Source organism: Chelonoidis abingdonii, chromosome 19 (assembly GCF_003597395.2).
Source record: "Chelonoidis abingdonii isolate Lonesome George chromosome 19, CheloAbing_2.0, whole genome shotgun sequence".
Classification (NCBI taxonomy): Eukaryota; Metazoa; Chordata; order Testudines; family Testudinidae; genus Chelonoidis; species Chelonoidis abingdonii.
In genome coordinates, this window is record NC_133787.1 from 36,726,801 (window position 1) to 36,751,055 (window position 24,255).

The window sequence follows — 24,255 nt, forward strand, 5'->3', positions numbered from 1 at the left end:
TACAGCCAATGGAAGATAGGATTCCCCAGCGCATCACCACAAACACTCCGGCAAGGCAGAATGTGAGGCTGGGCTTCCTACCCCCGTAATGGGAGCATTCACCCCATAGCTCCCTTCAGCCAGGTAGCGATTGCCAAGCAGCTCACTGTGCCCCCCCTGCCCTGCATCCCCTGTGTGCGCTGACTGGTGGCTAGAGGTGCAAGCAGATCGGAATAAGCCGGAGGAGGCAGGAAGAGAGGGGGACAAAAACATGTTGTTAAAAAAAAGGGGGGAAATGAGGTTCAGAAAACCCTCTTAGAAGCCAGCTATTCCCATGGCTTGTCTCTCATTACCACTGCGCTGATATCCCCATTAATAGTACTAGTAAATCCTCCTCCCCAATTCGGGTCCATTTCTATAAATAATGTAGAATCTTTTTATTTACTGACAGGTTGTAAAAGTATCAGGGAGAATAATGTGAAATCAGGGGTTGCTGAATAATTCATGCCACCAGCTTAACACTCTTCTCTCCCTCGGCCTGCCCGTTTAGTGGAGAGCACCTTATGCCCAGGAATCTAATAAAATCAGGACTAACGACCTGGCACTAATTCTTTATCAATTGAGACTTTTACAGTTTAAAAAAAGGAGGAGGAAGAAAGAGGGAGAGAAAGGCCCAGAGCCATGAAATTAATATGCACCGATGAAAACTGCATGGGCTTTTTGCACAAGTGGGGCCATGGTGCATTCATCTCTGCCCAGCACCTTATCCTCATGGTGCAGACAGCCCGTTCTGAGCCGGATGTACCAGTTCCTACACCTTAGATGGCTGATTCCCAATATCGCTGAGGCTTTCCAAGAATTAGTATTAATTATGGAGCCTGCATTTGCATAGGCAGACATCAGGGCTGTCACAATAAAACTCCCTCCCTGGAGGTAATTCTCTGTCATTTGTGTGATTCTCTAGACCAGGTTTGTTCTCCCAGCAGGTGGCTTCCCTTAGCATACTGGGGAAGTTCAATTCCCCTTCGGCACTGATGAAAGTGAAGCATGTTCATTCCAAATGTACCATCTCGGGTTTTGCGGACCCGCTGTTGCCCTCACATGGGGGGGTGGGCACTGCCCAAAGGCAGCAAAGGGACTAGCAGTGCCAAGGATTGGGGGTTAGAATATACCCTGTTCTCTGCCCGTTTTGAAGTGCTAAAGCAGCAGCAACAGCAGTATAAAGAAGTATCAGGCACACCTCTCAGTCAGGCGTGCAAGCAGACATGCAATCATATGCACTCGTACATGACACACACATATGTGCTCACACACACAGTCAGAACACAAGCGCGTGCACACAGCTGAAGGGAACCCATGCAGCATGGAGGCAAGCACAAACCCCCAGAACTCCTCTTTCCATGCAGCTCGAGGGTCGGCCTGGGGAATGGAATTAAATGACGCATGACCCAGGTTTTAACGGTAGCTTCCCCTCGCTCTGCAGTTCAGAGGCAGGCGGGTTCCCCATTCGCTCCCAGAAATAGGGTGATCAGATGTCCCGATTTTATAGGGACAGTCCCAATTTTTGGGTCTCTCTCTTATATAGACTCCTATTACCTCCCCACTCCCGTCACGATTTTTCACATTTTCTGTCTGGTCACCCTACCCAGAAACGAGGCTGGCATTGGGTGAGGAGTAGGGTTGGAGCCCTGTCACAGCAGGTGGCTTGTTCACTGGGCTCATTGCGCTCTCTCAGGTATTCCCAAGGGGGGCTCACTCACCCTAGCTCTCTGGACCGATGACTCCCAAAAGGAAAAAGGGCCTGGCCTTTGGCCTGACCGAGCTCAGACACATCACAGCTGGCATCAGGGCAGTTTGGTCCACGGGAGCCTCCCAGGGGCTGGTTCCCAGGGTGGCAGCAGCACCTCCTGGAAGTTGAGCATCGAGGCAGGACATGGAAAGGCCTTAAGGACCATCCCCAGCTCTCCACAGCCTTGCTGAGCCTTTTCTGAAACAATGACTCAACAGCACGGTGGTGTCTGGGGCTTTGCATGCAGCATCGCCAGAGCACCCTGGGCCCCAGGGGGCCTCCCCTTGCCTGCTACAGGCCCTGGAGGTCCCCCCACCCCCACATGCTGATCAGTAGGCACCACTCTCGTGTTGGAAATACCAGCACGGTGTGAGGTCAAGCCCAGGGTAACGCTATCCTTTCTCTAAAGAGCCAAGGGGAAATGGGCAATGTACAGCCAGGAGCGTCATGCAGTCTCTCTTTGCTCTGGCCTAAAGCCTTCCAGATGTGTTGGCCTTTCCCCCAGCAGCCGCTCCGAGTGAACTGCCAGGTGCCTGGAACAGCTGGGGTCAATTTGTTCAGCCCCCAGGCCCCGGGAGGGGAAGAAAAGGTTCTGACCCACTGAACTGACATAGCATGGCCCTACATCCTGCAGACAGGGGCTCCAGGCCTAAGGGTACGTCTACACTGCACGATTATTTCGAATTAGCTTAAACCGATATTACAAAACAGATCTAATAAAATCGGTTTAGCGCGTCCACAGTGGGATCCCGAAATCGATTGTTTGCGTCCATGGTCCAAAGCTACCATCGATTTCAGGAGCGGTGCACTGTGGGTAGCTGTTCCTCAGCTATCCCATAGTTCCCACTTCCGTGTTGAGAGCACAGTGCCTGATGGGGCAGAAAACACTGCCCCGGGTGGTGCTGGGTACAGCCTCACCCCTCCCTTTGTGAAGGCAGCAGACAACCCTTTGGCGCCTTTTTCGCGGAGTGCATTGAGCAAACGCCATAGCACAGCAATCTTTCCCTTTTTTTTTTCACGTGGTGGTGGGGGGAAATAAACTGAGGAGCTGTTCCCTGAACCACGCCAGACACTGTGTTTGAACCTACAGACATTGGGAGCTCAGCCAAGAATGCAAATAATTTTCAGAGACTGCTGTGGACTGTGGGATAGCTGGAGTCCTCAGTACCCCCTCCCTCCCTTCATGAGCGTCCATTTGAGTCTCTGGCTTCCCGTTACGCTTGTCACGCAGCGCTGTGTATCCTGCAGTTTTTTATTCAAACGCTTTGGCATTTCGTGTTCTGTAACGGAGCTGGATACAACAGATTTGTCTCCCCATACAGCGATCAGACCTAGTATCTCCCGTACGGTCTATGCTGGAGCTCTTTTTCGATTTCAGACTGCATCGCCAGCCGTGCTGATCAGAGCTCCACGCTGGGCAAGCAGGAAATGTAATTCAAAAGTTCGCGGGGCTTTTCCTGTTTACCTGCCCGCTGCATCCGAGTTCAGATTGCTGTCCAGAGCGGTCAGTGCTGCACTCTGGGATGCCGCCCGGAGGCCAATAACGTCGATTTCCGTCCACACGAACCCTAATCCGAGTTATCGCTATCGAATTTAGCGCTACTCCTCTCGTTTGGGAGGAGTTCCGAAATCGATTTAAGGAGCCGTTTAACTCGATATTAATGACGACGTCATGTGAACGGATACAGCGTTAAATCGGTATATCGGCCATTAAACCGATTTAAAGTCGCAGTGTAGACCTGGCCTAAGACATCACTCAACGGTCAGCGTGTACCGCATGGCAGCACTGGCAGGGAACTTGTTCCACGTGGCTTGCAAGTCACTGGGGATGGGTACCTCCCTCCCAGCACACACACACACACACAGACACCAATGCCCCTGCTGATCCTGCTCCCTTTGCAAGAGGAAATGCAGTCTTCCTCCTTCCTGTGCTTTTAAATGAAGCTCAGGAGCGCCTAGGTTTGTTTATGTGTAGGACCTACACCAAGCACTGTGTGTGTTCGCTGTAAACCACCACCCAAGGGGCAGGCGGGACAGAGGAGCCAGTCGCCTGCTCCGGTCTAACACACAGCTCTCCAAGGAAGCGAAAGAGTCAGTACAGTCCCATGGGGTGGGGAAATGCAGGGAACTTCTCAGCCCAGCCCTCACATCACAAAAAGCCACCAGCTCTACCTCACAGTGGGGCTGGGGACCTTAGCAGAGTGGCCAGGGACAGGGCAGGCCTCTGGAGCCCAGCCCAGCCCATGGGCCAAGCACCAGGACAGTGAGCACTGCTGCCAGCTGTTCTGCTGTGACACTTTAAGGTTCTATTTATGACAGTGTGGTAGCACCTAAGGACCTCGGTGACACCCCAAGCCCACTGTGCTGGGTGCAGATACAAACTGTAGGTCCCTGCCTGAAAGAGTGGGCGCTACCATAGCACACATCAGTAACAAAGCAGATGCCTTCCATCTCCAGGGTTGTTGAGCTAGCCTCTCCCACCAGAATCACATTTACACAAGAGTGAGTGCACACGCACACCCTGGGCCCACTCAACCTCCAGCACAAGAGCCACGCAGGAGAATGTGTCTGTAACCTCAGGTATGCGCACCCAGAATCCCCTGCCTGCACGCACCCAGGCAGACACACAGAACCACGCCCATGTCATCACAGAAATGCGAGCTGGCCTATCAGCTCCGATAGCCTGTCCCACTGGGCCTCGCCTGACCCCACCCCACCCCATCGAAGGGCTCCCATATTTCCAGTGCTGGGCTCTCTGCAGATCCCCAGCACAGTGGGGGGCATGAGTTTGCTTTAGCCAGAGCTCCTAGTTCCATTCCTGGCCTTGGCCTCTGCCTGCCTCCACCCGCCCCCTCCCAGAGGCTGGGAATGCTGCGGCAGCGACACAAGCTCAGCTCCGCCAGGGGAGTGGGAGTGACCCCGACAGCTGATTTAGGAGCAGCAGCACTGATGGACTGGGTCCTTGTGAAGAGAAGGCGGAGAGAGGCATGTCCCACGGTCCAAGAAAAGCCCATTCCCTCCCCCTCTCACTGACTCAGAGATGACCTGGGTGTGATCTAGCTCCATGTCCAGGGGGCCCTGGATTAGGGGGTTTCTTCCACCCATTAAGCACCACAGCGTAATAGGCACTAAAGGAGGCTGGCAGCCTGGGGCACAGACCACGCACACAGGGCTGGGAGGAGATAGAGCCCTGGCCTTGCTCCCTCGCAGCAGGGGCACCTTCCCAAGGGTCCTCTGGGAGGCGCTGCGGCTCCCATCTGGGCCTACAGGAACTGGGGCTAGGCATGAAATTCAACCCCGCCATGCAGAGGATCCTAGAGCAGAGTGTGCTGTGGGCTTACAGTCTCCACTGCCAGGCTGCCAGTCAGATGCCCTGCTCCCCCCGAGTGCCCCAGGCCAGCGCCATATGGACAGCCTCATGACAGGAACCTAGATGCTAGGGAGATGGGCTTGGAGGCCACAGACAGATTCAGTCCAAGGAGAAAGGAGGCCCTGCCTGAGGGCCATGGAGCCGCCTCTCCGATGGAAGGAGATGGGGAGAGAAAGCCGAGGACCCTGCCTGCATGAACCTTCGGGTAAGGGGCAGCAGGACAGCACAGCTGCAGAGCTCCATCCCCAGTCAGAGAAAAGCTCAGCCCCCAAAGGGTTAACTGCACCAAAGAGACCCAGATAAGCAGAGTGGCTAATCCCTGGGTTCTTTGACAACCTGATACCCAGCTCACAGACAGCACTGTTGTCCCTGGCCCTGCCAAGGAAGTAAGCGGGGCGTGCTGGGGGGGGCAGCGGGCAGCTCCCCCTGCAGCCCACTCCCCCTTAGAACAATACTTAGCCTCTGCGGTTTTGATGTGCAGTACAAAGCCGAGAGAGCTTTCCATGTAACATGATAAAAGCAAGTCCCCAGCTAGCACAATTATTTGATAATTCTCCCTTAACACCCATCAAATTAAAGCAATGTCCAAGGGCTGCCTGAAGTGGCACTGATAGGTATTAAACTTTAATGAGATTTAATGGCTCTGGCCTACTTTTGAAGCGCTTAGGCCTACACTTATGAACATTTAATTTCACAGGCCCTGACCTCTTTTCTTCTCTCTTGGTTCATCTCCCCTCTGTTGCCCCCCACCCTGTCTCTTCACTGCTCCCTCCCCGCTTCCACACACAGCTGGTTTATGTTAGTGCTACCAGCCTTCTACAGACCAGGCCAGGCCACCGCATGTCACAGGCAATTGGGCGTGAGGCTCGGCAGGCTGGCTGATATTAATCTCCCTGCACTTAGTGACTGAATGTTGATTCTATCAGGGAGCTGGGCGGGGGGAGAGAGAAATACAAAAAATGTGATTCAATAGCAGCAAAAGCAGACGAATTTATGGAATAATTGAATTTGCTCCCAGAATGACATTACGCTCCAGGTCGGATCAGCCTAAGTCCCTGCAGCAAGAGCCTGGCCAGTCTGCCCTGCCGTTTGATTCCCTCTCGGGTCTCCTGTTTAATTTTAAGCTCTCCTTAACCGCCGCCCTCCCCCCGCAACTTTCTTCCCCTGCCCGCCCCCCTGCCTCACACACACTTCAGCCAGCAGAATTAAACAGCCACCGAGGTGCGGCTCCAAAGCAAACAGTCCCTGGGGCATCCTGGCTGCTGTGCCTTGGGTTAAACCTCCGGCCATTACTGGAAATGCCACCAGATCTGGCAAATTCAGAAGGTTAAATCCTAAATACCCCAGTGATTGAATGTAATTTAGTCTTGTCTGTGGGCTTGGTGCCGGCCAGCTAAGCTCACTGCTGCCCTCTAGTGTGCAAAGGACAGGAGGTCCCTTGTCTTAACCTGCCCCTCCAGATCTAGAAGGGATGATGAGAATTAAAATTTGCCACAGAGAACCAGCTGCAGACACAGTTTCTGGGTGGAGGAAGCCGAGATCACCTGCCATGGAGCAGGGGTGAATCTCAGCTTTTTGCCTAGCTGTTCTCAATGCAGCAAGGGGTGAAGAGTCAGTCCCTGGATGATCTCGGGCAGGGCACCCTTCCCTGTGCAATTCACAGCCCTCCCAAGTGCCATAAGGATCCGGAACAGGGCTGGCAAAATGGCATTGTTCTGCTCTTGTGACTCACAGTCACATCTGCCCTGAGCGATCCTGGTGGTGAGTACTGTGGAGATATCCCAGACAGACAGACCAACCCACCTTAGAACCTAAAATACCACGGGGTTTGTATTACTTCTGCCAGCCACCCACACATGGAGCCCCAGCATAGCTACGGAGCAAGGAATCAGGAGCAGCCTGCTCCACACCCCCCTGAGCAATGTTATCCGTTGGGGGAAGCGTGATTTGAGAGCATCTGACAGTCCCACTGTGCACAGCCTAAGTGATGATGCCGGGGGCAAGGCTGAAGAGGAAGAGCGGTCTGATGGCAAAGGTGCACGCCTGGGAATTGGGGTGGCTGGGTCAGTGACTCTGCCACCAACCTGCTACATGACTTCTACCAAATCTCTTTGCCATTCTGTGCCTCGGTTTCCCCACCTGTCAATTGGGAATGATTGGGAGGCCTAATTCACTGATGTTTGCCAAAAGCTTTGAGATCCTCAGATGGAAGGGGCTGCAAAGTGTCTATTATTAGAAGCTGGAAATGATTGTGCCAGAGAGTTTCACTGAATTGTCCCTCCCACCATTTATTTTTTATATTGGGGGTGGGAAGAGTGTTGTTTGCACTAAAATCTGCTCCTTGGTTTCCTAGTGGAGGTCAGATGCTTCTGCAAAGTCACAGCATAGTCATCTCCAAAGCCCTCGAGCACAGGGTTCACAGGAGCATGACAACTCCTCTAGGAGCAGAGGCTCCCATGTCCACGCCCTGGTCTCTAGCAATAAGGCCAGAGACATGCCGAGACAGGGCCACATGCTCCTCTCTGTGGCACCCGTGCAGAGCCTGCAGATTCCCTAGAGGGCCTTTCAAAGTTTCCCACGAGACATCTGAATCGGTCTCCGAGGCCGAGCGCCTGCAGCAGGGTCACACGGAGGAACCAGGAGGTTCTATGATGCTCGAGCCCACTTACCTTCAGCAACCTGGGCCCATGCTACCACGTGTGCAGCACGCTACTGCGAGGGGGGCATGAGCTGACCCAAATCAAGGCTATTCCGGTGCCAGCCCTATCCACCAGGATTGCACCAGGGCTCTCTCTAACTAGAGGGGTGGTAACAAACGTGCTCTCTCCTGTTGAGAGCTTCACATTCAAAGATCAAAGGGGTTATTTGATAAAAACCCACGGCAGCCTTCCTGAAAGCACCTCTCCTGCCAAGCGCGGTGACCCTCTCCCTTGGAAGAGGAGGGGGCCAATGTCTTTGCCAGAACATTTCTAGAACCAATGGCATTGATAATACACAGCACTCACACATCACGTTAACTCGCTAATCCTCAGAGCACCATGGGAGGGGAGCAAGCTATTCGCATCAGATGGGGGAAACTGAGGCACAGAGAGGGGCGATGACTTGCCCAAGACTGGTCAGCGAGTCAAGGGCAAAGCCAGAAACAGAAGCTACGGTCTGTAGATTTCTAGGCCTCTCTGTTCATCCTCCTTGGCCAAACCATGGCCTCTTCCGGAAACCCTTCCAGCGACCCCCCCTCAGCAATGAACGCAGGGGATGAGTTGCTGAGATGGTAATAAAGGGGAATGTTATCAATTCCGTGCAGCGCCAGGAGCCTGCGCTGAGCTGGGGAGGAGGAAGGCGGGGGGCGGGGAAGTGGAGCTAACCCAACCTTAACCCAGAGATCACTTATCATTCAGGCTGCATCACGCATCTTGAAAGTGCAGACACAAAAATGTAATGTCATAACATTCGCAGTTCAATAACCTTTGCTTCACGAGCCGGCTTGAACTGTCAGAGGAGCTAGGGAGGTAAATATTTCAATGCACAGACACTGAATGCAAAGGCATGAGGAGGGGGCCAATCCCATGGGGACGGGGGAAGGAAGGCAGAAGAGGCCTCTGGTTTTCTAGGCAGCCTCCACACATTAACATACCCCCACAGTAAATCCAGGCCAGAGCCATGGGGAGGCTGCCGTGCAGATAAAATACGAGCCGATATAAAACCAGACACCTTTATTGTTCAGAAAAGTCTTCCAACAAGTTATGAATCCACAGCTTGCCCCAACCCCATCATACTGTTATATGGCAGAAACAAAGCTGGCTCTTAGAATCAAGGCTCAGATGGGAGCGCCCTCCCCCACTTCCCAGCCACAACCGGATGGTGCCATCCCTCTCAGTGGGTAAGAATCGCCCTGGTTTGGAGGCTATAAAGCAAGTAAGCCGCCCACGGATCCTGGCTGTGCAGCCATTAACCCCTTCAGCGCTACAAGGTAGGTCCCAACCTGCCAATGGGTAGAGGCCTGCTAGATATTCAGTGACCCTGCACCCACCGGCTCTGCAGGGAGATCAATGCCAGAGGCAAGTCACGCTCCTGCTGCCAGCTGTCACCACAAGCACATCCCCAGGCCAGGGGGTCTCGGTGTTTAACTCGTCACTTTCAAAGGCTCTGCACCGACCCCTGGGCACAGAGGACACAGATCCAACTGAAGCACCTCAAGGGTCAACCAAGCGGGTGGCTCAAAAGCAACACAAAAAATGCTTCCCGCCCCTTCCAGGAGCCAGCTGCCGATGTGCTGGCCCCACGGAGGGGAGAGGATCTAAGAACCAGATTCACCCAGGGCCAGGATGCCAATCTGCAGGACCTGTGCCTCCCTGATTTTAAAGATCCCAGGCTCCAGGCCCCATGGTGCCAGGGCACAGAGGTGACATCCCGTCAGGACGCAGCGCCGCAACACAGCCTGATGGGCGGGTTGCCCTGCCCTGCTGCTGGGGAACGCTACACTAGGAGGCAGCACCTCACATCTCCAGGCCAGCCCGCCCCAGGATGATACCTCCCGCCTGGTCCCTTCCCCAGCATAAGCTCTTACCCTGAGGACCTCAGAGACCCATGTGGAAGCGGGAGGGAATTCGGTTTTAATTCTTTACAAATCAATTCTCTGTGGCAGTCGACTGGAAGCCCCCCTCCCCCCTAGGAAAGCAGCTGGAAGGAGGCGCTGGCTTTATCTGATCCCTGCTATGCTTTTAGCTGCCTAGCAGCCACTGAAATAAACGCCTGTCAGCCACGGGGAGACTCCAGGGGAAGAAACTAGGTTAGCTCCCTCCAATTAGCCTTCCTGAGAGGTTACCGCAGCTGTGGCGCGTGAATTCCCCGCAGCAAGGGGTTAACAGATCCCAGACACCATTGCGCTAGTACTGTCCCTGAGCCCCCGGCAAAGCACCTTTGGGTTAATGGAGGGGAGCCAGGGCTCTCCTCTGGTCAGGAAGCAAACCCTTGCGTGTCTATGAGCAGAAACGCTCACAGTCACGGGACAGGCGGAGGGAAGACATGGGCTGCGGGTCAGCAAACCTCAAACCAGCTGAGGCATCAGGCTCCCAAAGGGCCATGGGGTTCAGGCACTTTCCTGACGGACAGACTAAAAAGGGGGTGCAGGGGAGGAGCCAAAGGAGCCTGCAGCTCCTGGGCGTGGACGGAGTGGTGCCAGCTGCACAGCCCAGCAGCACCAGGAACGCTGGGAGGCGCATGGCCCTGAACTCAGCTCCAGGACATGGGTGGGGGCACTGCTTGGCTAATCCACACCGGCAGTGCTTTGAGGGGCAGTCACGCTGCGTGTGAGACAGGGTGGGGGCAGAGAAGAAGCCTGTTCTCCAGACTCGCCTCCAGCAAAGATCTAGCAGGAGAGCATGACCAAGAACAGGGCACGTCTTACAGCCCGGAGGACAAGGCTGGGCTCCAGGGGCCCTCAAATGGAGGAGGGATGAGACAGTAAAGACAACAGGTGCTGGGGAAAGGGAAACAGCAGCCTCCTGTGTCAAACCTCTTTGCCTGGTGGGGGCTCTAGTTGTTGCTAAGGGCTGGAAGCCCCAAGCTGCATGGGCAGTGGGGAGGGCACAGAGACAACCCCCCCAACCCCACCAGGATAGTCATGCTGCCTTGTTCTATCATTTCCTGAGGCCTGATTCCCACCCCCTCTCCCCAGCTTACTCAGCTCCCCACAGCCCTAAGCCCCCCAGGCTGCTCCTCCCACTCCACACCACTCAGCGGCTCTGAGGTGCCAGCACCGTAGTATCCAGGGGCTCATCTCTGATCTCCCCGGTCACCCTGGGGAGGGACTGACCCATGGGGCCACTGTCAACCCATGGATCTCTGAAGTCCCCAGCAGAGGGATGACTGACCCCAGCCGAGGGATGACTGACCCCAGCCATTTCCCAGGGGACTGGGGGAAATGCCACTGGACTATGGGATTTACCAGGCCGAGGGCTCTCAGTTGACTTCACCTGCCATGGCAGCAATTCCTTGAACGGTCCAGTCTGGGTTTGGTACAAAGGAGCCGGTCCTGGCCCCATTTGTCACCTACCAGAGTGCTAGTGACATCTGCACTCATCTGCAGCAGCTTCCATCGGAAGCTCTCGCAGCATGACTGGACTGAGGCCAGATCACTGTCCTCATTTCACACGTGGGGAAACTGAGGCAGAGAGAAGTGACAGGACTTGCCCAAGGCCACAAATTGGGTCAATGGCAGAGCTAGGGAGGGACCACCACTACTTCTGACAGAGACAATGCAAATAATCCAGGGCTGTGCTCTCGCTACTAGGCCCAGATGTCACGCTGCAGCCTGGAGGCAGCGTCCACGCCAACAAGACAGCCTAGGCTTTCCCCGAGGATGGGACCAGGGAACGGTGCCCACCAACACAAGAAACAGTTAAACATCCTCCTCCCACGCCCAGACATGCAGCTACAGGCTGCAGCTACAGGCTTCGTCCCACCCTCCCTGAAACACCTGCTAAGGTCGCATTGCCACGGGGCAACTGTTCAAACCTGTGCGGGGGAGGGCCCTGTGAGCAAGAGGCTGCATGTCGGCTGCTTGGCAGCACAACAGAAAGCAGCAGCTCAGAGCAGGTGACAGGCAAGCTGGAGTTTACTTTATTACAGGAAGCCAGTCTATAAGCATCTGACTCGGCTGTAACCAAAGAGGGAGCGAAGAACTGGCCAGGATTAACCCCATCCTGCCTACACTGGGTACACACTGTACATTGGTTGGCCATGACTTGGGATACAAGGTCCCTTTATCCAGGCGCTCAGCACCCCCACTGCTGCGTTATCCCCAGTAAACCAGGGGGGGAGCTATCTTAGGCATCCCTGAAAGCCAGTCTCTTATGCGGAGCCGCTGGATCCTCAGCACCCCGATAACACCCTAAGTCTGGCAGAAGCTAGCTGGGCCTCAGCTCCATAGGAAGTAGTCCCTGCTGGGCCAGCAATGTCAGGAAGCCTGGGCTGGCGCGGCACCATGGCGCTGCTGCACACAAAGCATCTCCGAGCAACTCCATTCACCCGGCTTTATGACAGGCCAGGCCAGGCAGACATTACATTTTACTAACTCCATAAATATCACACAGGGCGCTCGTAAAGGGGCCCCCGGTCGCTGGCAACTGCGAGATAAGCGGCTTGCCGCTCTCACCAGGCGTCCCACGAGGCTGCCTGGCTGCCCACACGGAGCAAGGGGGTCCCCGGGGGTAAAGGAGAGCAAAGGCAGCTGCAGGCGGCTGATGCAGACACTCCATGTGCATTTCCCTGCCCCAGCGTCTGCTCTCCTGGGTAACTCCCCCCTCCCGGGACCGTCACACACCGTCCTGGGATTAGACCAGCACAGGATGGCCCAGAATGCTCCCTGTTCTGCTGTGATGTCACAACACCTCGAGGGGGCAGCTAGTCCCACTGCCACAACAACGTCACCATGAGCTGCCTACAACCTGGCTCTGGTTCTGAGAGCTCCTCGCCTTCGGTGCCTTCCACACTAACTGCCCACCCCGCTGTCTGGTTCCCAGAGCCCGACTAGAGGCAGGCTGCTATGGAAGGGAGACACCCTGCCCACTCGGCCAGAAAGTGGAGGGGGCTGAGATTCCTCCCCAGGCGCTGTACTTGGAAGCTGCTCAAGGGCTCCATCTTGCATAAACCCCTGGCTGGAGGGCATGAGACAGATTTAAAGCCCAACCCCCACCTCTTCTGGCTGCTGGAAGGCAGGAGAGTCTGCCTGTCTGCATTCCCCGCTCCCATTGCTCCTGACTGATGATGGGGGTCTCCATCATTCTCCCTCCATTCCTCACCACCTGGCTGTCAGCCTCTGTTCTGGGGCAGTCCTCCCCCATGGATTGCTCCAGTACCTGCAGCTTCAGTTTCCAGCATCCCTATGTAACTTGACATGGCTCTGGATCCTTTCCACTGCTGCCCACAGGGCTTGGAACAGCAGCAGCGATCCTGCGCAGCATCTTGTTAATGTCTGTCCCTGCCTGGGTGAAGCAAGGAGCAGCCAGGGAGGCACCGGAGCTGCCTGCAGACTCATGTTTTGATCAAGGAAGCTTAAATTGTGTCAAGATTGAGGGCTCAGCTCCTCACCTCAGAGAATATGCCCATTCCCACGTGGTCTAGGAAGGCTTCTTTCTCACTCCTAGCAAGTGGATTCTTCAAGCCTAGGGCTGCCCGGGAGAGGGGAGGGACAAGTCAGGCAATTTGCCCCGGACCCCGCAGGGGCCCCACAAGCCCTGGCTCGGCGGCGGTCCGGGTCTTCAGTGGCATTTCGGTGGCAGGAGGCCCTTCAGTGCTGCTAAAGACGCGGAGCAACTGAATGGTCCCCCCGCCATGGAAATGCCCCACAAGCCCTGGCCCGGCGGAGGTCTGGGTTTTCAGCAGGATTTCGGTGGCAGGGGGCCCTTCAGTCACTCCGGGTCTTTGGCGGCATTTTGGCAGCGGGAGGGCCCTTCAGTGCTGCCAAAGACACAGAGCGACTGAAGGGCCCTCCACTGCTGAAATGTCGCCAAAGACCTGGACCGCCGCTGGGTGAGTACAAGCACCGCAGCTCCCCCCCTTTACCCCAGGCCCCCTGAATCCTCTGGGCGGCCCTGTTCAAGCCATACACAAGTATTTAAAGGGCCAGATAGTCAGTGGGCATAAATCAACCTCACTCCATTGCATTCAGTGCAGCTATGCCTATGCACACCAGCTGGGAGATCTGGTCCGTAAACTCCCCCTCGACAACCCTGACTGAAACTAAACAGGATAAATAACACACCACCCTTCTCTAATCACTCTCTCTGCTTTAACATTGCATTCCCACCCCTCCCCCTCCCTCTGTCTTTGGCCTGGGCTGATTGTAAACTCACTGGGGCAGTGAATGTAAAGCACTGAGCCAGCTACAGGGCTGTATGCAGCACAAGAGGCATTCATGCAAGACTCTGAACTGGAGACAGACAGCACCCACTTCTTCATGGAGACACAGCCATCCCTAGGAGATCTCGTCCATACGGAGATCCCTTCATGATCCGCCGCCCCCCTCTCTCCTATCCTTTCCTCAGGGTCAAGCAAATCTTACTGAAAAAATACAAACATTGCTCCTTGGCAAACACTCCCTGAGAAAACAAAACCAGCCGGCACTCCCTCCTCTACCCCCGCTCACACACAGGCCCACTCTTCTGACACAGCAATTAGAGGCAGACATTAATATTTAAATATTGCCAGCTCCAGAGAAGGGAAATCAAATAAAAATTCAGACGAGTCGGGAACGCTCTTCCACCCCTTGCAGCCCAATTAAATCTTCAAGCAGGAGTAGCCCGTGCTGCAGAAGTGCAACTTCTGCCAAGTGCCGCAGAATTGCACCTCTGTGCACCCACCCCTGGGCTACGGGGGCTGGCTGGTCAATCACTCACACCCAGTCACTTCGGGACTGCATCTGGGGGTCGGGGCACCACAAGGTCTGGCTAATGCTGCTCCTTGGAGTAGCTGGGCAGAGCCGCTGAGGGGCCGAGAGACACGGTGCTGAGGGTCTGTAGAGGGGAAGGGAGGCGGGCGGAGGAGAGGTAAGCAGTGTGAATGTGTGTGCACACACGCACTGGGTTCCAGAGCAGGATAATGCAGCCAGGGGAACAGACAGAGAGATCCCTGTGTGTGCACGCCTGGGTCACAAAGTCCAAGAGGCCACAGAGGGACAGAGCCCACAAGACAGGCAGCACGCTCCCCTCTCCTCTCCCATAGGATCAGGCACATCTCCCAACGCCAGGGTAGCTTAAGGCAGCACAGGGGGCCCAGCCTAGGCTCTGAGTGGAGTCCAGCTTCAGCAGCCACAGGGACCTCCAGGCCACTCACTGCTGCCTGCCTGCTAACTGGACTGCCTGACCGGGAAGGGACAATCCAGGGGCTCAGGAGCAGAAGGCAAAAGTCTCTATCCCAGAGAGCAGAGAAGAGGTGTATCTGGAGCAGCGGGGGGTGGTTCCGGGCTGTGCAGGAGGGACGGAGGGAGGGAGGCTGCCCATGGAGCCCAGGTCCCGTTTAGCCTCAATACATTAAACAGGAAGGCCGCTGCTCACCTCGCTCGGCTGCATTTGGCTGGCCTCAGCACCACTGAGCTGCCAGGGAGTCACCATGACCCAGCAGTGTCACATGGGAGGCCACAGCAGAGCGGTCAGGCATACAGGAGAGCTAGGCCAGAGGTTCGGGCTCTAGCCTAGGACCTGAAAAACCCAGGTTCAATTCCCTGCTCTGCCCGAGACCTCCAGGGTGACTGTGGACAGGTCTCTTCAGCCCAGAGCACCTCAGTCCCCCAACCGTTTAGTGGGGATAACAGTACTGCCCTGCCTCCCGGGCCTGTGAGGATCAATGCGCTATAGATTTTGACACTCAGACACTGAGCTAAGGAGGAGTCATTCTCACTAGGCAGACAGAGCAGGGCTGAACCGGGACGGCCCTGAGTCAGGCCCAGCAGGAACTCAGCCTTTGGGGAATGACAGCACACATAGGCATGAGAGAGAGCCTGCTCCCCTCGCCTCCAGTCCAGCCCCACACAGGAACTGCCTTATTCAAGCCAAGCCAAGTTGTGGGAGGGGAGATTCACAACTGTTCCCAGCAGGGAGGGTCAGACTAGGCTAGTGTGGCAGGGGAGGGCGATACTAATCCAGATGGGCCCACGGGCCTGCTGTGACACAGGAGGCAGACAGAGCCCAGACCAGCTGACTCGTTGGCCTCCTAGGGCAATTCCCACCCCCAGCCTTGTTGCTGCTAGGCTGAATCACCAAGCGGGCAGGGCCCGTGCCCTGACTTGGCTCGTGGCTGCAGAGGGAAGATGGCATGGAGCTGGTGCGCCGTGCAGGCCTGGTGCCTCCACCCAGAGATCAGCCCGGGGAATTTCTGGACTTGAGAAGAAGGGGCCAGGGGAGGGGTGGAAAGGCCCAGCCTTGCTTTGCTTCTTGTCAAACCAGGCCAGAAAGGAAGGAGTAACCCAGCTCTCTGCCCCCTCCAGAGGGCAGACGACTCCTCCTTTCACAGCCTGCAGCCATTACTGCATGGTCAGGGAGAATGAACGGGTGAGAGCGCCCGCTCCAGGGCCCCCCCCCATCCCCAGGGAGCTGAGCAGCAGGCTCAGCCCTTGCCCCTTAACACCTGGGAGATGTTTCCTTCCCCTGGGTTAACAGGCACCTCCCGGCGGCATGAAAATCAGCCAGGCTACCACCAACAACCACGGCGGCAAGGCAACAAAACACCAGCAGATGTTCCCTCCTCCGGAGGCTGGCGCTACAGGGCAGTCTGCTCCAGTGAGAGCCTGATCCTGCTCGGCTCAGCCACTCATCACAAATCCCTGGGCACTGGGAGCGGGAAGCAGGAGGCTGCCATTGCGAGCACCTGACAGGCAGGAGCTAGAGACGTCGCTGCTCTAGGACCTGCCCCGTGAGGCCCACAGCAAGCTCCCTAGGGCTCCCTCCCCCTCCAAAATAAAATAGGTGTATGCACACACCAGCTCTCCTGAGACATGGCCCCAGGTCTGCTCTCAGGAGGTAAGCTCAGCCCACCAGGGAGGGGAAAGCTCAGGTGGGCTCCCCTCCCAGCAATACTCAGCCACACCCTCAGGAACCACCCCAGAATCCCACACACCCCGTGCCGCACTCCCACGCATAACACTTTGGGCCGCATGTCAGGAGCCAAGGCCAGTGTGATTCAACCCAAATCAGCAGGATGTGGGGCTGGGGATATGTCCAGGGTTTGGATCTCCCACATCCAGATACTGCTCTTCAACGGGAGCATGGGGAGAGAAACCCCCCAAATGTGCACTCCCTCCCCCATGTTCCCCTTGGAGGAACGCAGTGCCAACAACACCCCCACCCCCACTTTCCCCCTCCCCCGCTTTCCTGGGGCAGGACCCTCCTCTGGTGCTAAGAGGCTGTGTCAGAGCAGTAAAGAGGATTTACTGTTAAATGCAAGGGGCTTTAGAGGCAATAACTTTCCCTCCTCTTGACTTAAATGGATTTTAAACTTCAAAAAGGATAGAGAGGGCATGCTGCCAAGTGCCAGGAGCGCAGCTTGCTAACTGAATGGCGGGTCAGCAGCAATCTCCGAAGGGATGACCTCGCGGGATGGAAGCACTAAGCACTGCAAAGCAGGAAGGATTGTGGGTAACATGGAAAACAGTTAACGGCGCTGATCCTCCCAGGGGCCTAATGCAATCATGGCAGAGTGGGGCGGGGGGCTGATCTGGGGAAGGGCATGGCTGGGGCGCTGCAGGGTGCTGGCATTACTTAGGGCCAGGGGCTCAGGTGAATTCAGGAAAGAAGCCCCCATGACAGGGGTGATAATGGTGCTAGAGTGAGCAAATAGGGGAGCTGGAAAGGCTCCCTAAGTGGGGGCAGAGGTGTCTATCAGGCTCGGAAAGTGCTGGACGTGCCACCGCCTGGTACACTAGCACGGTCAGAGCCCCAGAGAACAGGCTGCAGGGAACAATCCTGCACTGGTCCCTGGTGCGTGTGGGGGTGGGACTCCTCCACCTCTAGTTCTGTGAGGGATCAGAGTGGATCTGAGCCCTAAGAAAATGGTGCCCCTCACCCATCACTTCGCCTAATGGCACTTGGACCATCCCTCACCCTCAGGGGTGCATGGGAGGGGCTGGCCAAGTTCAAGGGATCAGCAGAACACCAGCCTTGTGATCCCAACTGCCTGGCCTGCCCACCCCCTGAGCTCATGCCACCACCACATGCCCCTGAGTTATAAACAGCTCCCAGAGTGAAGCTCCAGACAGGGCGCTTTCCAAAGGAAACAAGTAATGGCTAAGGCAGATGATTGCAGCCAGATAAGGCCTGGCAGGAGCAGGGGACCCTGCCTCAATCTTCTCAGAAGTCCTCGAGATAAGGCAGCCGCTGTTATCAGCAACAAAGCAATGGGGCAGGTTTCCTCTTCCCGCAATAGTGCAACCACCCACAAACGGGACAGGGGAGAGGATGGGGAAGCAGCAGTATCCAGTAGTGCTCACATCCCTCCCCAGCTCCCCCCAGGCTGGGAGTCTGACAGGCAGCCCTATCCAGCAGGGCAAGGGAAGCCATGGCATTGGAAGTACTGCTTCAAGGACAATCCCCTTGGCAGCTGTCCCAGAGCCAGCTGGGGGGGGGGCCCACAAACACACCCAAGTGTACGACCCACAGACATACATGCAAATGCTCAGAGACACATGCAAAGATACCCATGCAAATACCTGCATGCACACGCTGCACGCCATGACAGAGCTACACAAACAAGAGGACACACATGCACACACAAGCTTTGCTCGGATGGTAATCAGCAGCACCGGCCTCCGGAGACACTGCTGACCCCCTGCAACATGACATGTAGATGCAGCATCTCTGCTCTTCTCCTTGGGGTTTCTAATCTGTCCCCCTCCTCGCCCCACTCCACCCTGTCACTAATCCTCCATACCCTGCAGGCTCCATGCTGTGTTGCCCAGCGGGGGCTCCCATTCAAACCTCCTCAGAGGGGGCCACCTGTGGCTCAGTAAAAATTTCTGGCCCACTGAGTGATTAGAGCTCACAGACACTCCCCCTCCCTTCTCTTCCCTTCCCCTGTTTCTGGGCTACCATCCAGTTTCCCGGCCAGAAACAGAGAGCAGAGACAGCTCGCCTCCCACAGCTCCGAGAACAGATCTGGGGTTGTGTTCACGTGTCCCACCAGCGCAGACCACACGGCACAGTGAGGACAAGAGCTGCCGGCTTGCAGTCTGCACCGGGACCTAGCATTAGGGCAGCCAGACCGCTGGCTCAGATCTGCAGGGGGGGTGGGGGTGACCAAAGACCCAAACAACTAAATCATAGCCCTGAAGTGACGGGGAGGAAGAGAGGGGCAGTGCCCTGACTGCTTGCCAAACCCAGCCGTTTAACCTGGGAAAGCAGCTGCTGCAGCCAAGAAAGGACACCCGTGGCCCATTCAAAGCTATTGGGACACCAAGACCCTGAGATCCAGGCACACATGGTGAGACGGGCGTGCATCTTTCCACACACGTGTGCAAGCAGGGCTCTGCTCCCACACAGATGCAACAGTGCACCAACTTTACAGCCCAGGAGCAGGCCCTCAACCACTTTGGCTGATTGGGAGGATATTTACTGCCCCACCCCCAGGGCTGCCATGAGGCTTCATGAATGAATAATACCTAGCCTTTATGTAACACTTGCCATCGCACAGATGCTCCCCAGCTAGCCCTCCCAGCAGAGGCATGGGGCATGTTTGCAGGTGAAGAAACTGAGGCACAGAGAGATGAAGCGATTGACCTGAGGATGTGCAGCAAGTTGGAACTGGGACCCAGGAACTCTCACTCCCAAATCTCCTGCTTAGTCCACTAGTCCAGGATGCCTGCCGCAGAGCAGAGTCAGTGTCCGCAAGAGGCTGTGAAAATGGAAAGTGCTATCTAAGCGCTCAGCGGGATCACCCCCACATGGCCCAGCAATCAGAGCTTTGTCGCTACACTCCCAGGCCAGAGGCAAGGGTCAGCTAGCTGGTGTCTGGCTCCCGGGGCTGGTCAGGGAGAGAGACAGAGCTACCATCAGCTCAAGATTCCTATGACACTGCACCGCGACCCAGTTATTCTGTCCCACTGAGAGGTGGGGGCCCAGCCAGACCTCGAGTCTGACATGAATCTCCCAAACTCTCCTCTCCACCTGCCAAGGGACACCTGGCCCCATTCAATCCCATGTGCTTACACCACAGCTCTCAGGAAGGGACTGTATCCCCCCGCGGTGGAGATCAGAGCTGCATCGGGTCTTCCTCTGGGAGAAACAGGGCTCTGAGGCCCCAGAAAGGAGCAGAAAGAACTGAGATTAAAAATAGCCCCCACCTGCAACCTCTTTCCTCCCCCTGAAACCTGCAGCAGCCCCGTCCATGGCCCTAGCATGTCAGGAAGCGATAAAATGTTCTGCTTCTCTGGAGCTGCATGTCACATCCCAGCCTCCCTCACACCCCCACCAGAGACAGCAGGAATCCTGGCCTCCTGCCAAAGCCACTGTCTCCACTGTAATTCTCTTTGCCCTGGAGCCAACACACACACACACACAGATACAGACGCGCACACACACACACACCGACAAAGACACTGGCACTACACAATCACACTTCCCCTGCACACACATCTCCAGATACAGGCACATGCACACACATACATACACCTCGATACACACGGTCCCAGATACACACGGAGCTCAATTCTGCACCAGGCTGAGCGCCTCCACCCCACGTGACCCCCCACAGGATCAGGCCCACAGAGCGTTGGCTGGAAGACAAGGGGAAGGGAAAAATGCTTCAGGAAACCCACTTGACTTGTCCGAAGGGACAGGGCCAAGAGACGCTCCGTGGGTGGGGCTGTGTGGAGAATCTCACCTACATGGACCTGGCTCAGCCAGGCCAACCCCATCACCCCATTTGCAGGCCTGTGATGGGAGAATCACACACGCAGTCCCGTCCCCGTCCCTGCCCGTGCCCACACACACGCCCCCAGAGTCACCCACAGACCTACCCCACACCCAGCCACACCCACTTCCAGAGTCACCCAGGTAAACCCACACATGCCAAAACTCTCTGAGCGGCACCAGCACAGACACACACTCCCTTGCAGGAGCAGGTGCCGGATGGGCTAATTGGCTTTTCCATCCCTAGCTCCTATCACACCCATCAGGACACTCCCCTCCCACTCCTAGCCTCACAACTGTACACACTCCCAAACACGCACCGTGCACGTCCATTCTCATGCTGGCACCATGCCAGTGCATGCACACACATGAGCTCTCACAGCCAGGTTGCCTCCCCCCAACACACACTAACATGCCCCAAACCCTTCCCCATTTCAGCTGAGCCCCCTCGGTTTAGGATTCATTTTACGTCAAATTAAACCAACCACTGGACCCAAGCGGACTCATGCTGCAGCTCCTGCCATGAGCTTCCCAGTCCCCAACCCTCCAACCTTCCCCACTGCAACTGCCACCCACCACCCCTGGCCCAGCCCTGCCTCTGTCTCGTGCCTGCAGCCTCTAGGTGCTGCTTTGTGGCCCCAGGGCAGAGAGACTTAGAGAAGCCGGGATGGAGGCAGGGGCAGAGGAGGAGGATGGATGGGTGCCAAAGCCAAGGACATTAAGTGTGTCCAGTTGACTCACAGAGGGCACTTTCTAATGGGACAGAGAAACAGGAGCCCTGTGTTGGCACCGGCCTTATCACAAACAAACGCTGGGGAGCGAGCAGAAGAGGGTGGGATTCAGGGTGCCAACACCCAGCAGCCATTAAAGCATGCTGCAGCTGCCCTTGAAGGGCCAGTGGCCCAATGACTCTTCAGCCTCCAAGGAAAGGGGCAAGGCCAGCTGGAGGACGCCGGGGCGGGTGAGCACGCCATGAGATGAGACATGTGGGAGCAGGGCAAGAAGCAGGACTTCCACCCCAGGGTAATGACCTTACACCATGCAACATCAGGTTTCCTGTGCGAGACTGTAGACGTCATGGGAATAATCCTCTGCCTCTCCTTCTAGCCTGGGTGTTTACAAATGGTTCACAACTCCCTCTCAAAATTAACACTGTACACAGGTAAACTGAGGCATGGGGATTTACCCAAGATCAACACAGTGCATCAACAGGAGGGCTGGAAACAGAAATCAGGAGTGCTGATTCACTGCCCCCTGCTCCTACCACCAGGCCCCATTCCCACTCAGATAATATCTAGTGCAATTCATCAGTAGATCAAAGCACTTTACAAAGCAGGTCAGAATCATTATCCACATTTCACAGATGGGGAAACTGAGGCACAGGAAGCAGAGAGACTTGCCCAAAGTCATCCAGCAGGCCAGTGACAGAGCCAGGAACAGAACCCATGTCTCCCAAGTCCAAGTGCAGCACTCTCACTACCCCCGCCGTACCCATTAGACTGCATCCCACCCCAGAGCCGTGAGTAGAATCCAGGAGTCCCGACTCCCAGTACCACTCCCCAGCACCTGGATGGCACAGGTTGTAGAACAGAAAACGCAAGTGAAAGCAGCAAGATGGCAAGTCTTGGTCCCTTCAAGGACCCAGTTCAGAGGTCAGAGGCAAACGAAATGGAGATGGTGCACTTCAAAGCAGGTGCTGATGACCAGAACCAAACCACAAGCTGAGAGTCAATCATTCAATGGCCACAGGTCCAGGGGAGAGGGAGATAGGCAAAGGCACGGACAAAACCACAGCGACCCTGTGCTACCCCCAAAAGCTGAGATTGCTGGCAGAGCAATGGCCAGCTGTGGCCCCACACTATTCGCTTCAGTGACATTCCCTCCTGACCCTAGGTGGAATGGAAAACCAGCTGTGGGCAACCCACCATTCCCCACTGGCCCAACAGGGGGCAGCAAAAGCAGTTTCCCATTCCAGGTAACATAAAGCTTCTCCACTTACTCCCCTCCTTACTCACATGGTGTGTTTGGGGGAATGATGCAAGCCAGGTCAGTGCAGCAGGGGCTGGGGAGTCTGCAGTAGGAGCACAGGGGTGCATGGCACAGCAGGAGGGGGCACCTCCAACCATATCAGTCCAGTGGCCCCTCTCTGACACTAGGCAGCATCAGCTGCTTCAGATGAAGGTGCAAGAAATCCTGCAGTAGATGGGGTTACCGGGCAGCCTGCCCTCAGGGGAAGTTAATAGATGACTTATGCCCTAGAGCAGGAGTGCTTATAGGGCTTACATCCCTTCTCCTGTTTAAAGTACCCATGGATTTCTCATTACCCCCAACAAACATCCAGTCCGGCTAAGCTCTTGTCTTCAGGGACATCTTGTGACAGGGAGTTCCACAGGTTAACCAGCGTACTGCATATGCAGGGGTAGGAAGCTGTGCAGCAAGGTTGGGGGGAGCCTAGGGACCCTGGATGGGTAGAGCAGGCGCAAAGAGGGTATCGAGGGGGACAAGATGCCAAGGCAGAGGGGGTCAGGCTCCCTTATCAGTGTGCCCCCATCCCTTCCCGTGTGCCCTACGCACATAGCCCCTTACAGTAACCCAGAGCGTCTGGCCAAGTCCCTGCGCGGCCAGCGAGAGGCTTTTAGGACCCACCCACCCGGCCCGCAGCCCCCGACGCCACGGGGATGGAGCCGCAGGCAGGAGCCTCCCCTAGCCCGCTGCCCCCGCAGGCACTCACCGAGCGGGCGCACCTTCCAGCGGGGGCTTTTCTCTTCCATGGAGGAGGGCTCCGAGCCGGCGGTGGCGGCTGCTGCGAGCGGGGACCGGAGGGAAACTTTCCCCCGCCGCCTCCGGGCGGGGTCTGCGCGTCCCGGCGGGAGCTGGGGGTCCCAGCCGGCCGGGGGCCCTGCCCTGCGCTCCCGGAGCAGCAGGAGCAACGCGCGGGCGGCTTCCCCGCCACTTCCTGCTTCGCTCCGCGCCTGCCCCGGCCGCCGCTCCGGCTCGGCGTGACTCCGCATGTGAGGTGGAGGAGAAATGCGCACACACCCACAGGCATGCGGATTGGGCGACAACCCCACATAGCACTGGAGATAGGCGCAGCCGGGAAGGGGCGAAGGTAGACGCACAACCCCAGCGTCGGGGATTGAGGCCACATCAACCCACAGGAGCAGTGCGATGGAAGGCACCCCCAGCGCAGGGGCGCGCACAACCACGAGTGGGATGGCACCCCGGCAGGCAGAGAAAGGGCGCACACACCCCCAACTGAGGATGGGCGCACCGCCGGTAAAGGGGAGAGACCACCACCCCACGATTGGGGCGCACACACCGCACAGAGCAGTGGGGGGATGGAAGTGCACCCCCCAGGGGGCGGAGGGGCGCGCACAACCCACAGCAGTGGGGGGATGGGGGGCACCCCCCGCGGAGCAAGGGGCAGAGAAGGGGCGCACACACCCAACAGAGCAGTGGGGGGATAGGGGTGCATTGCCCTCGGAGGTGGGGGGCGCACCATCGCAGAAAAGTGGGGGGAAGGGGGACGCACCCTCCACAAAGCAGTGGGGGGATGGGGGCGGACATGGGGGGGGCGCACACCCAGGAAGCAGTGAGGGGGGAGGGGGAATCACATGCTCATGGAGAGCAGCAGCCAGTGAGAGAGGTCATGTGCTTGGCAGGTAAGATCCCCGGGGTGTCGGCAGCAGGCACAATCCTGTGGGGCAGGATTGCAGCAG

At 56.6% G+C, this 24,255-nt stretch overlaps 1 protein-coding gene across 7 annotated transcripts in view; it reads right to left on the minus strand.

Annotated features, from left to right (window-relative positions):
- The window catches only part of GSE1 (Gse1 coiled-coil protein), a 350,367-nt gene that overhangs the window by 200,097 nt on the left and 126,015 nt on the right, over positions 1-24,255 (minus strand). Inside the window, exons 1-2 of one of the 7 annotated variants that reach the window (XM_032793785.2) lie at positions 9,706-9,796; positions 9,169-9,296 (exon numbers count right to left, since the gene is read on the minus strand). The exons of 2 other annotated variants lie outside the window; for them this stretch is intronic. Coding sequence is in view for 2 of the 5 variants with exons in the window: in XM_075073680.1 (XP_074929781.1) it covers positions 23,268-23,307 (40 nt within the window). In the remaining 3 variants the exon portion in view is untranslated. Of the gene's footprint in view, positions 1-9,168; positions 9,427-9,705; positions 9,797-23,267; positions 23,537-24,255 lie in introns of those variants that run through there. 4 more of the 7 variants (XM_075073680.1, XM_032793781.2, XM_032793788.2 and 1 more) reach the window with 4 other exon arrangements.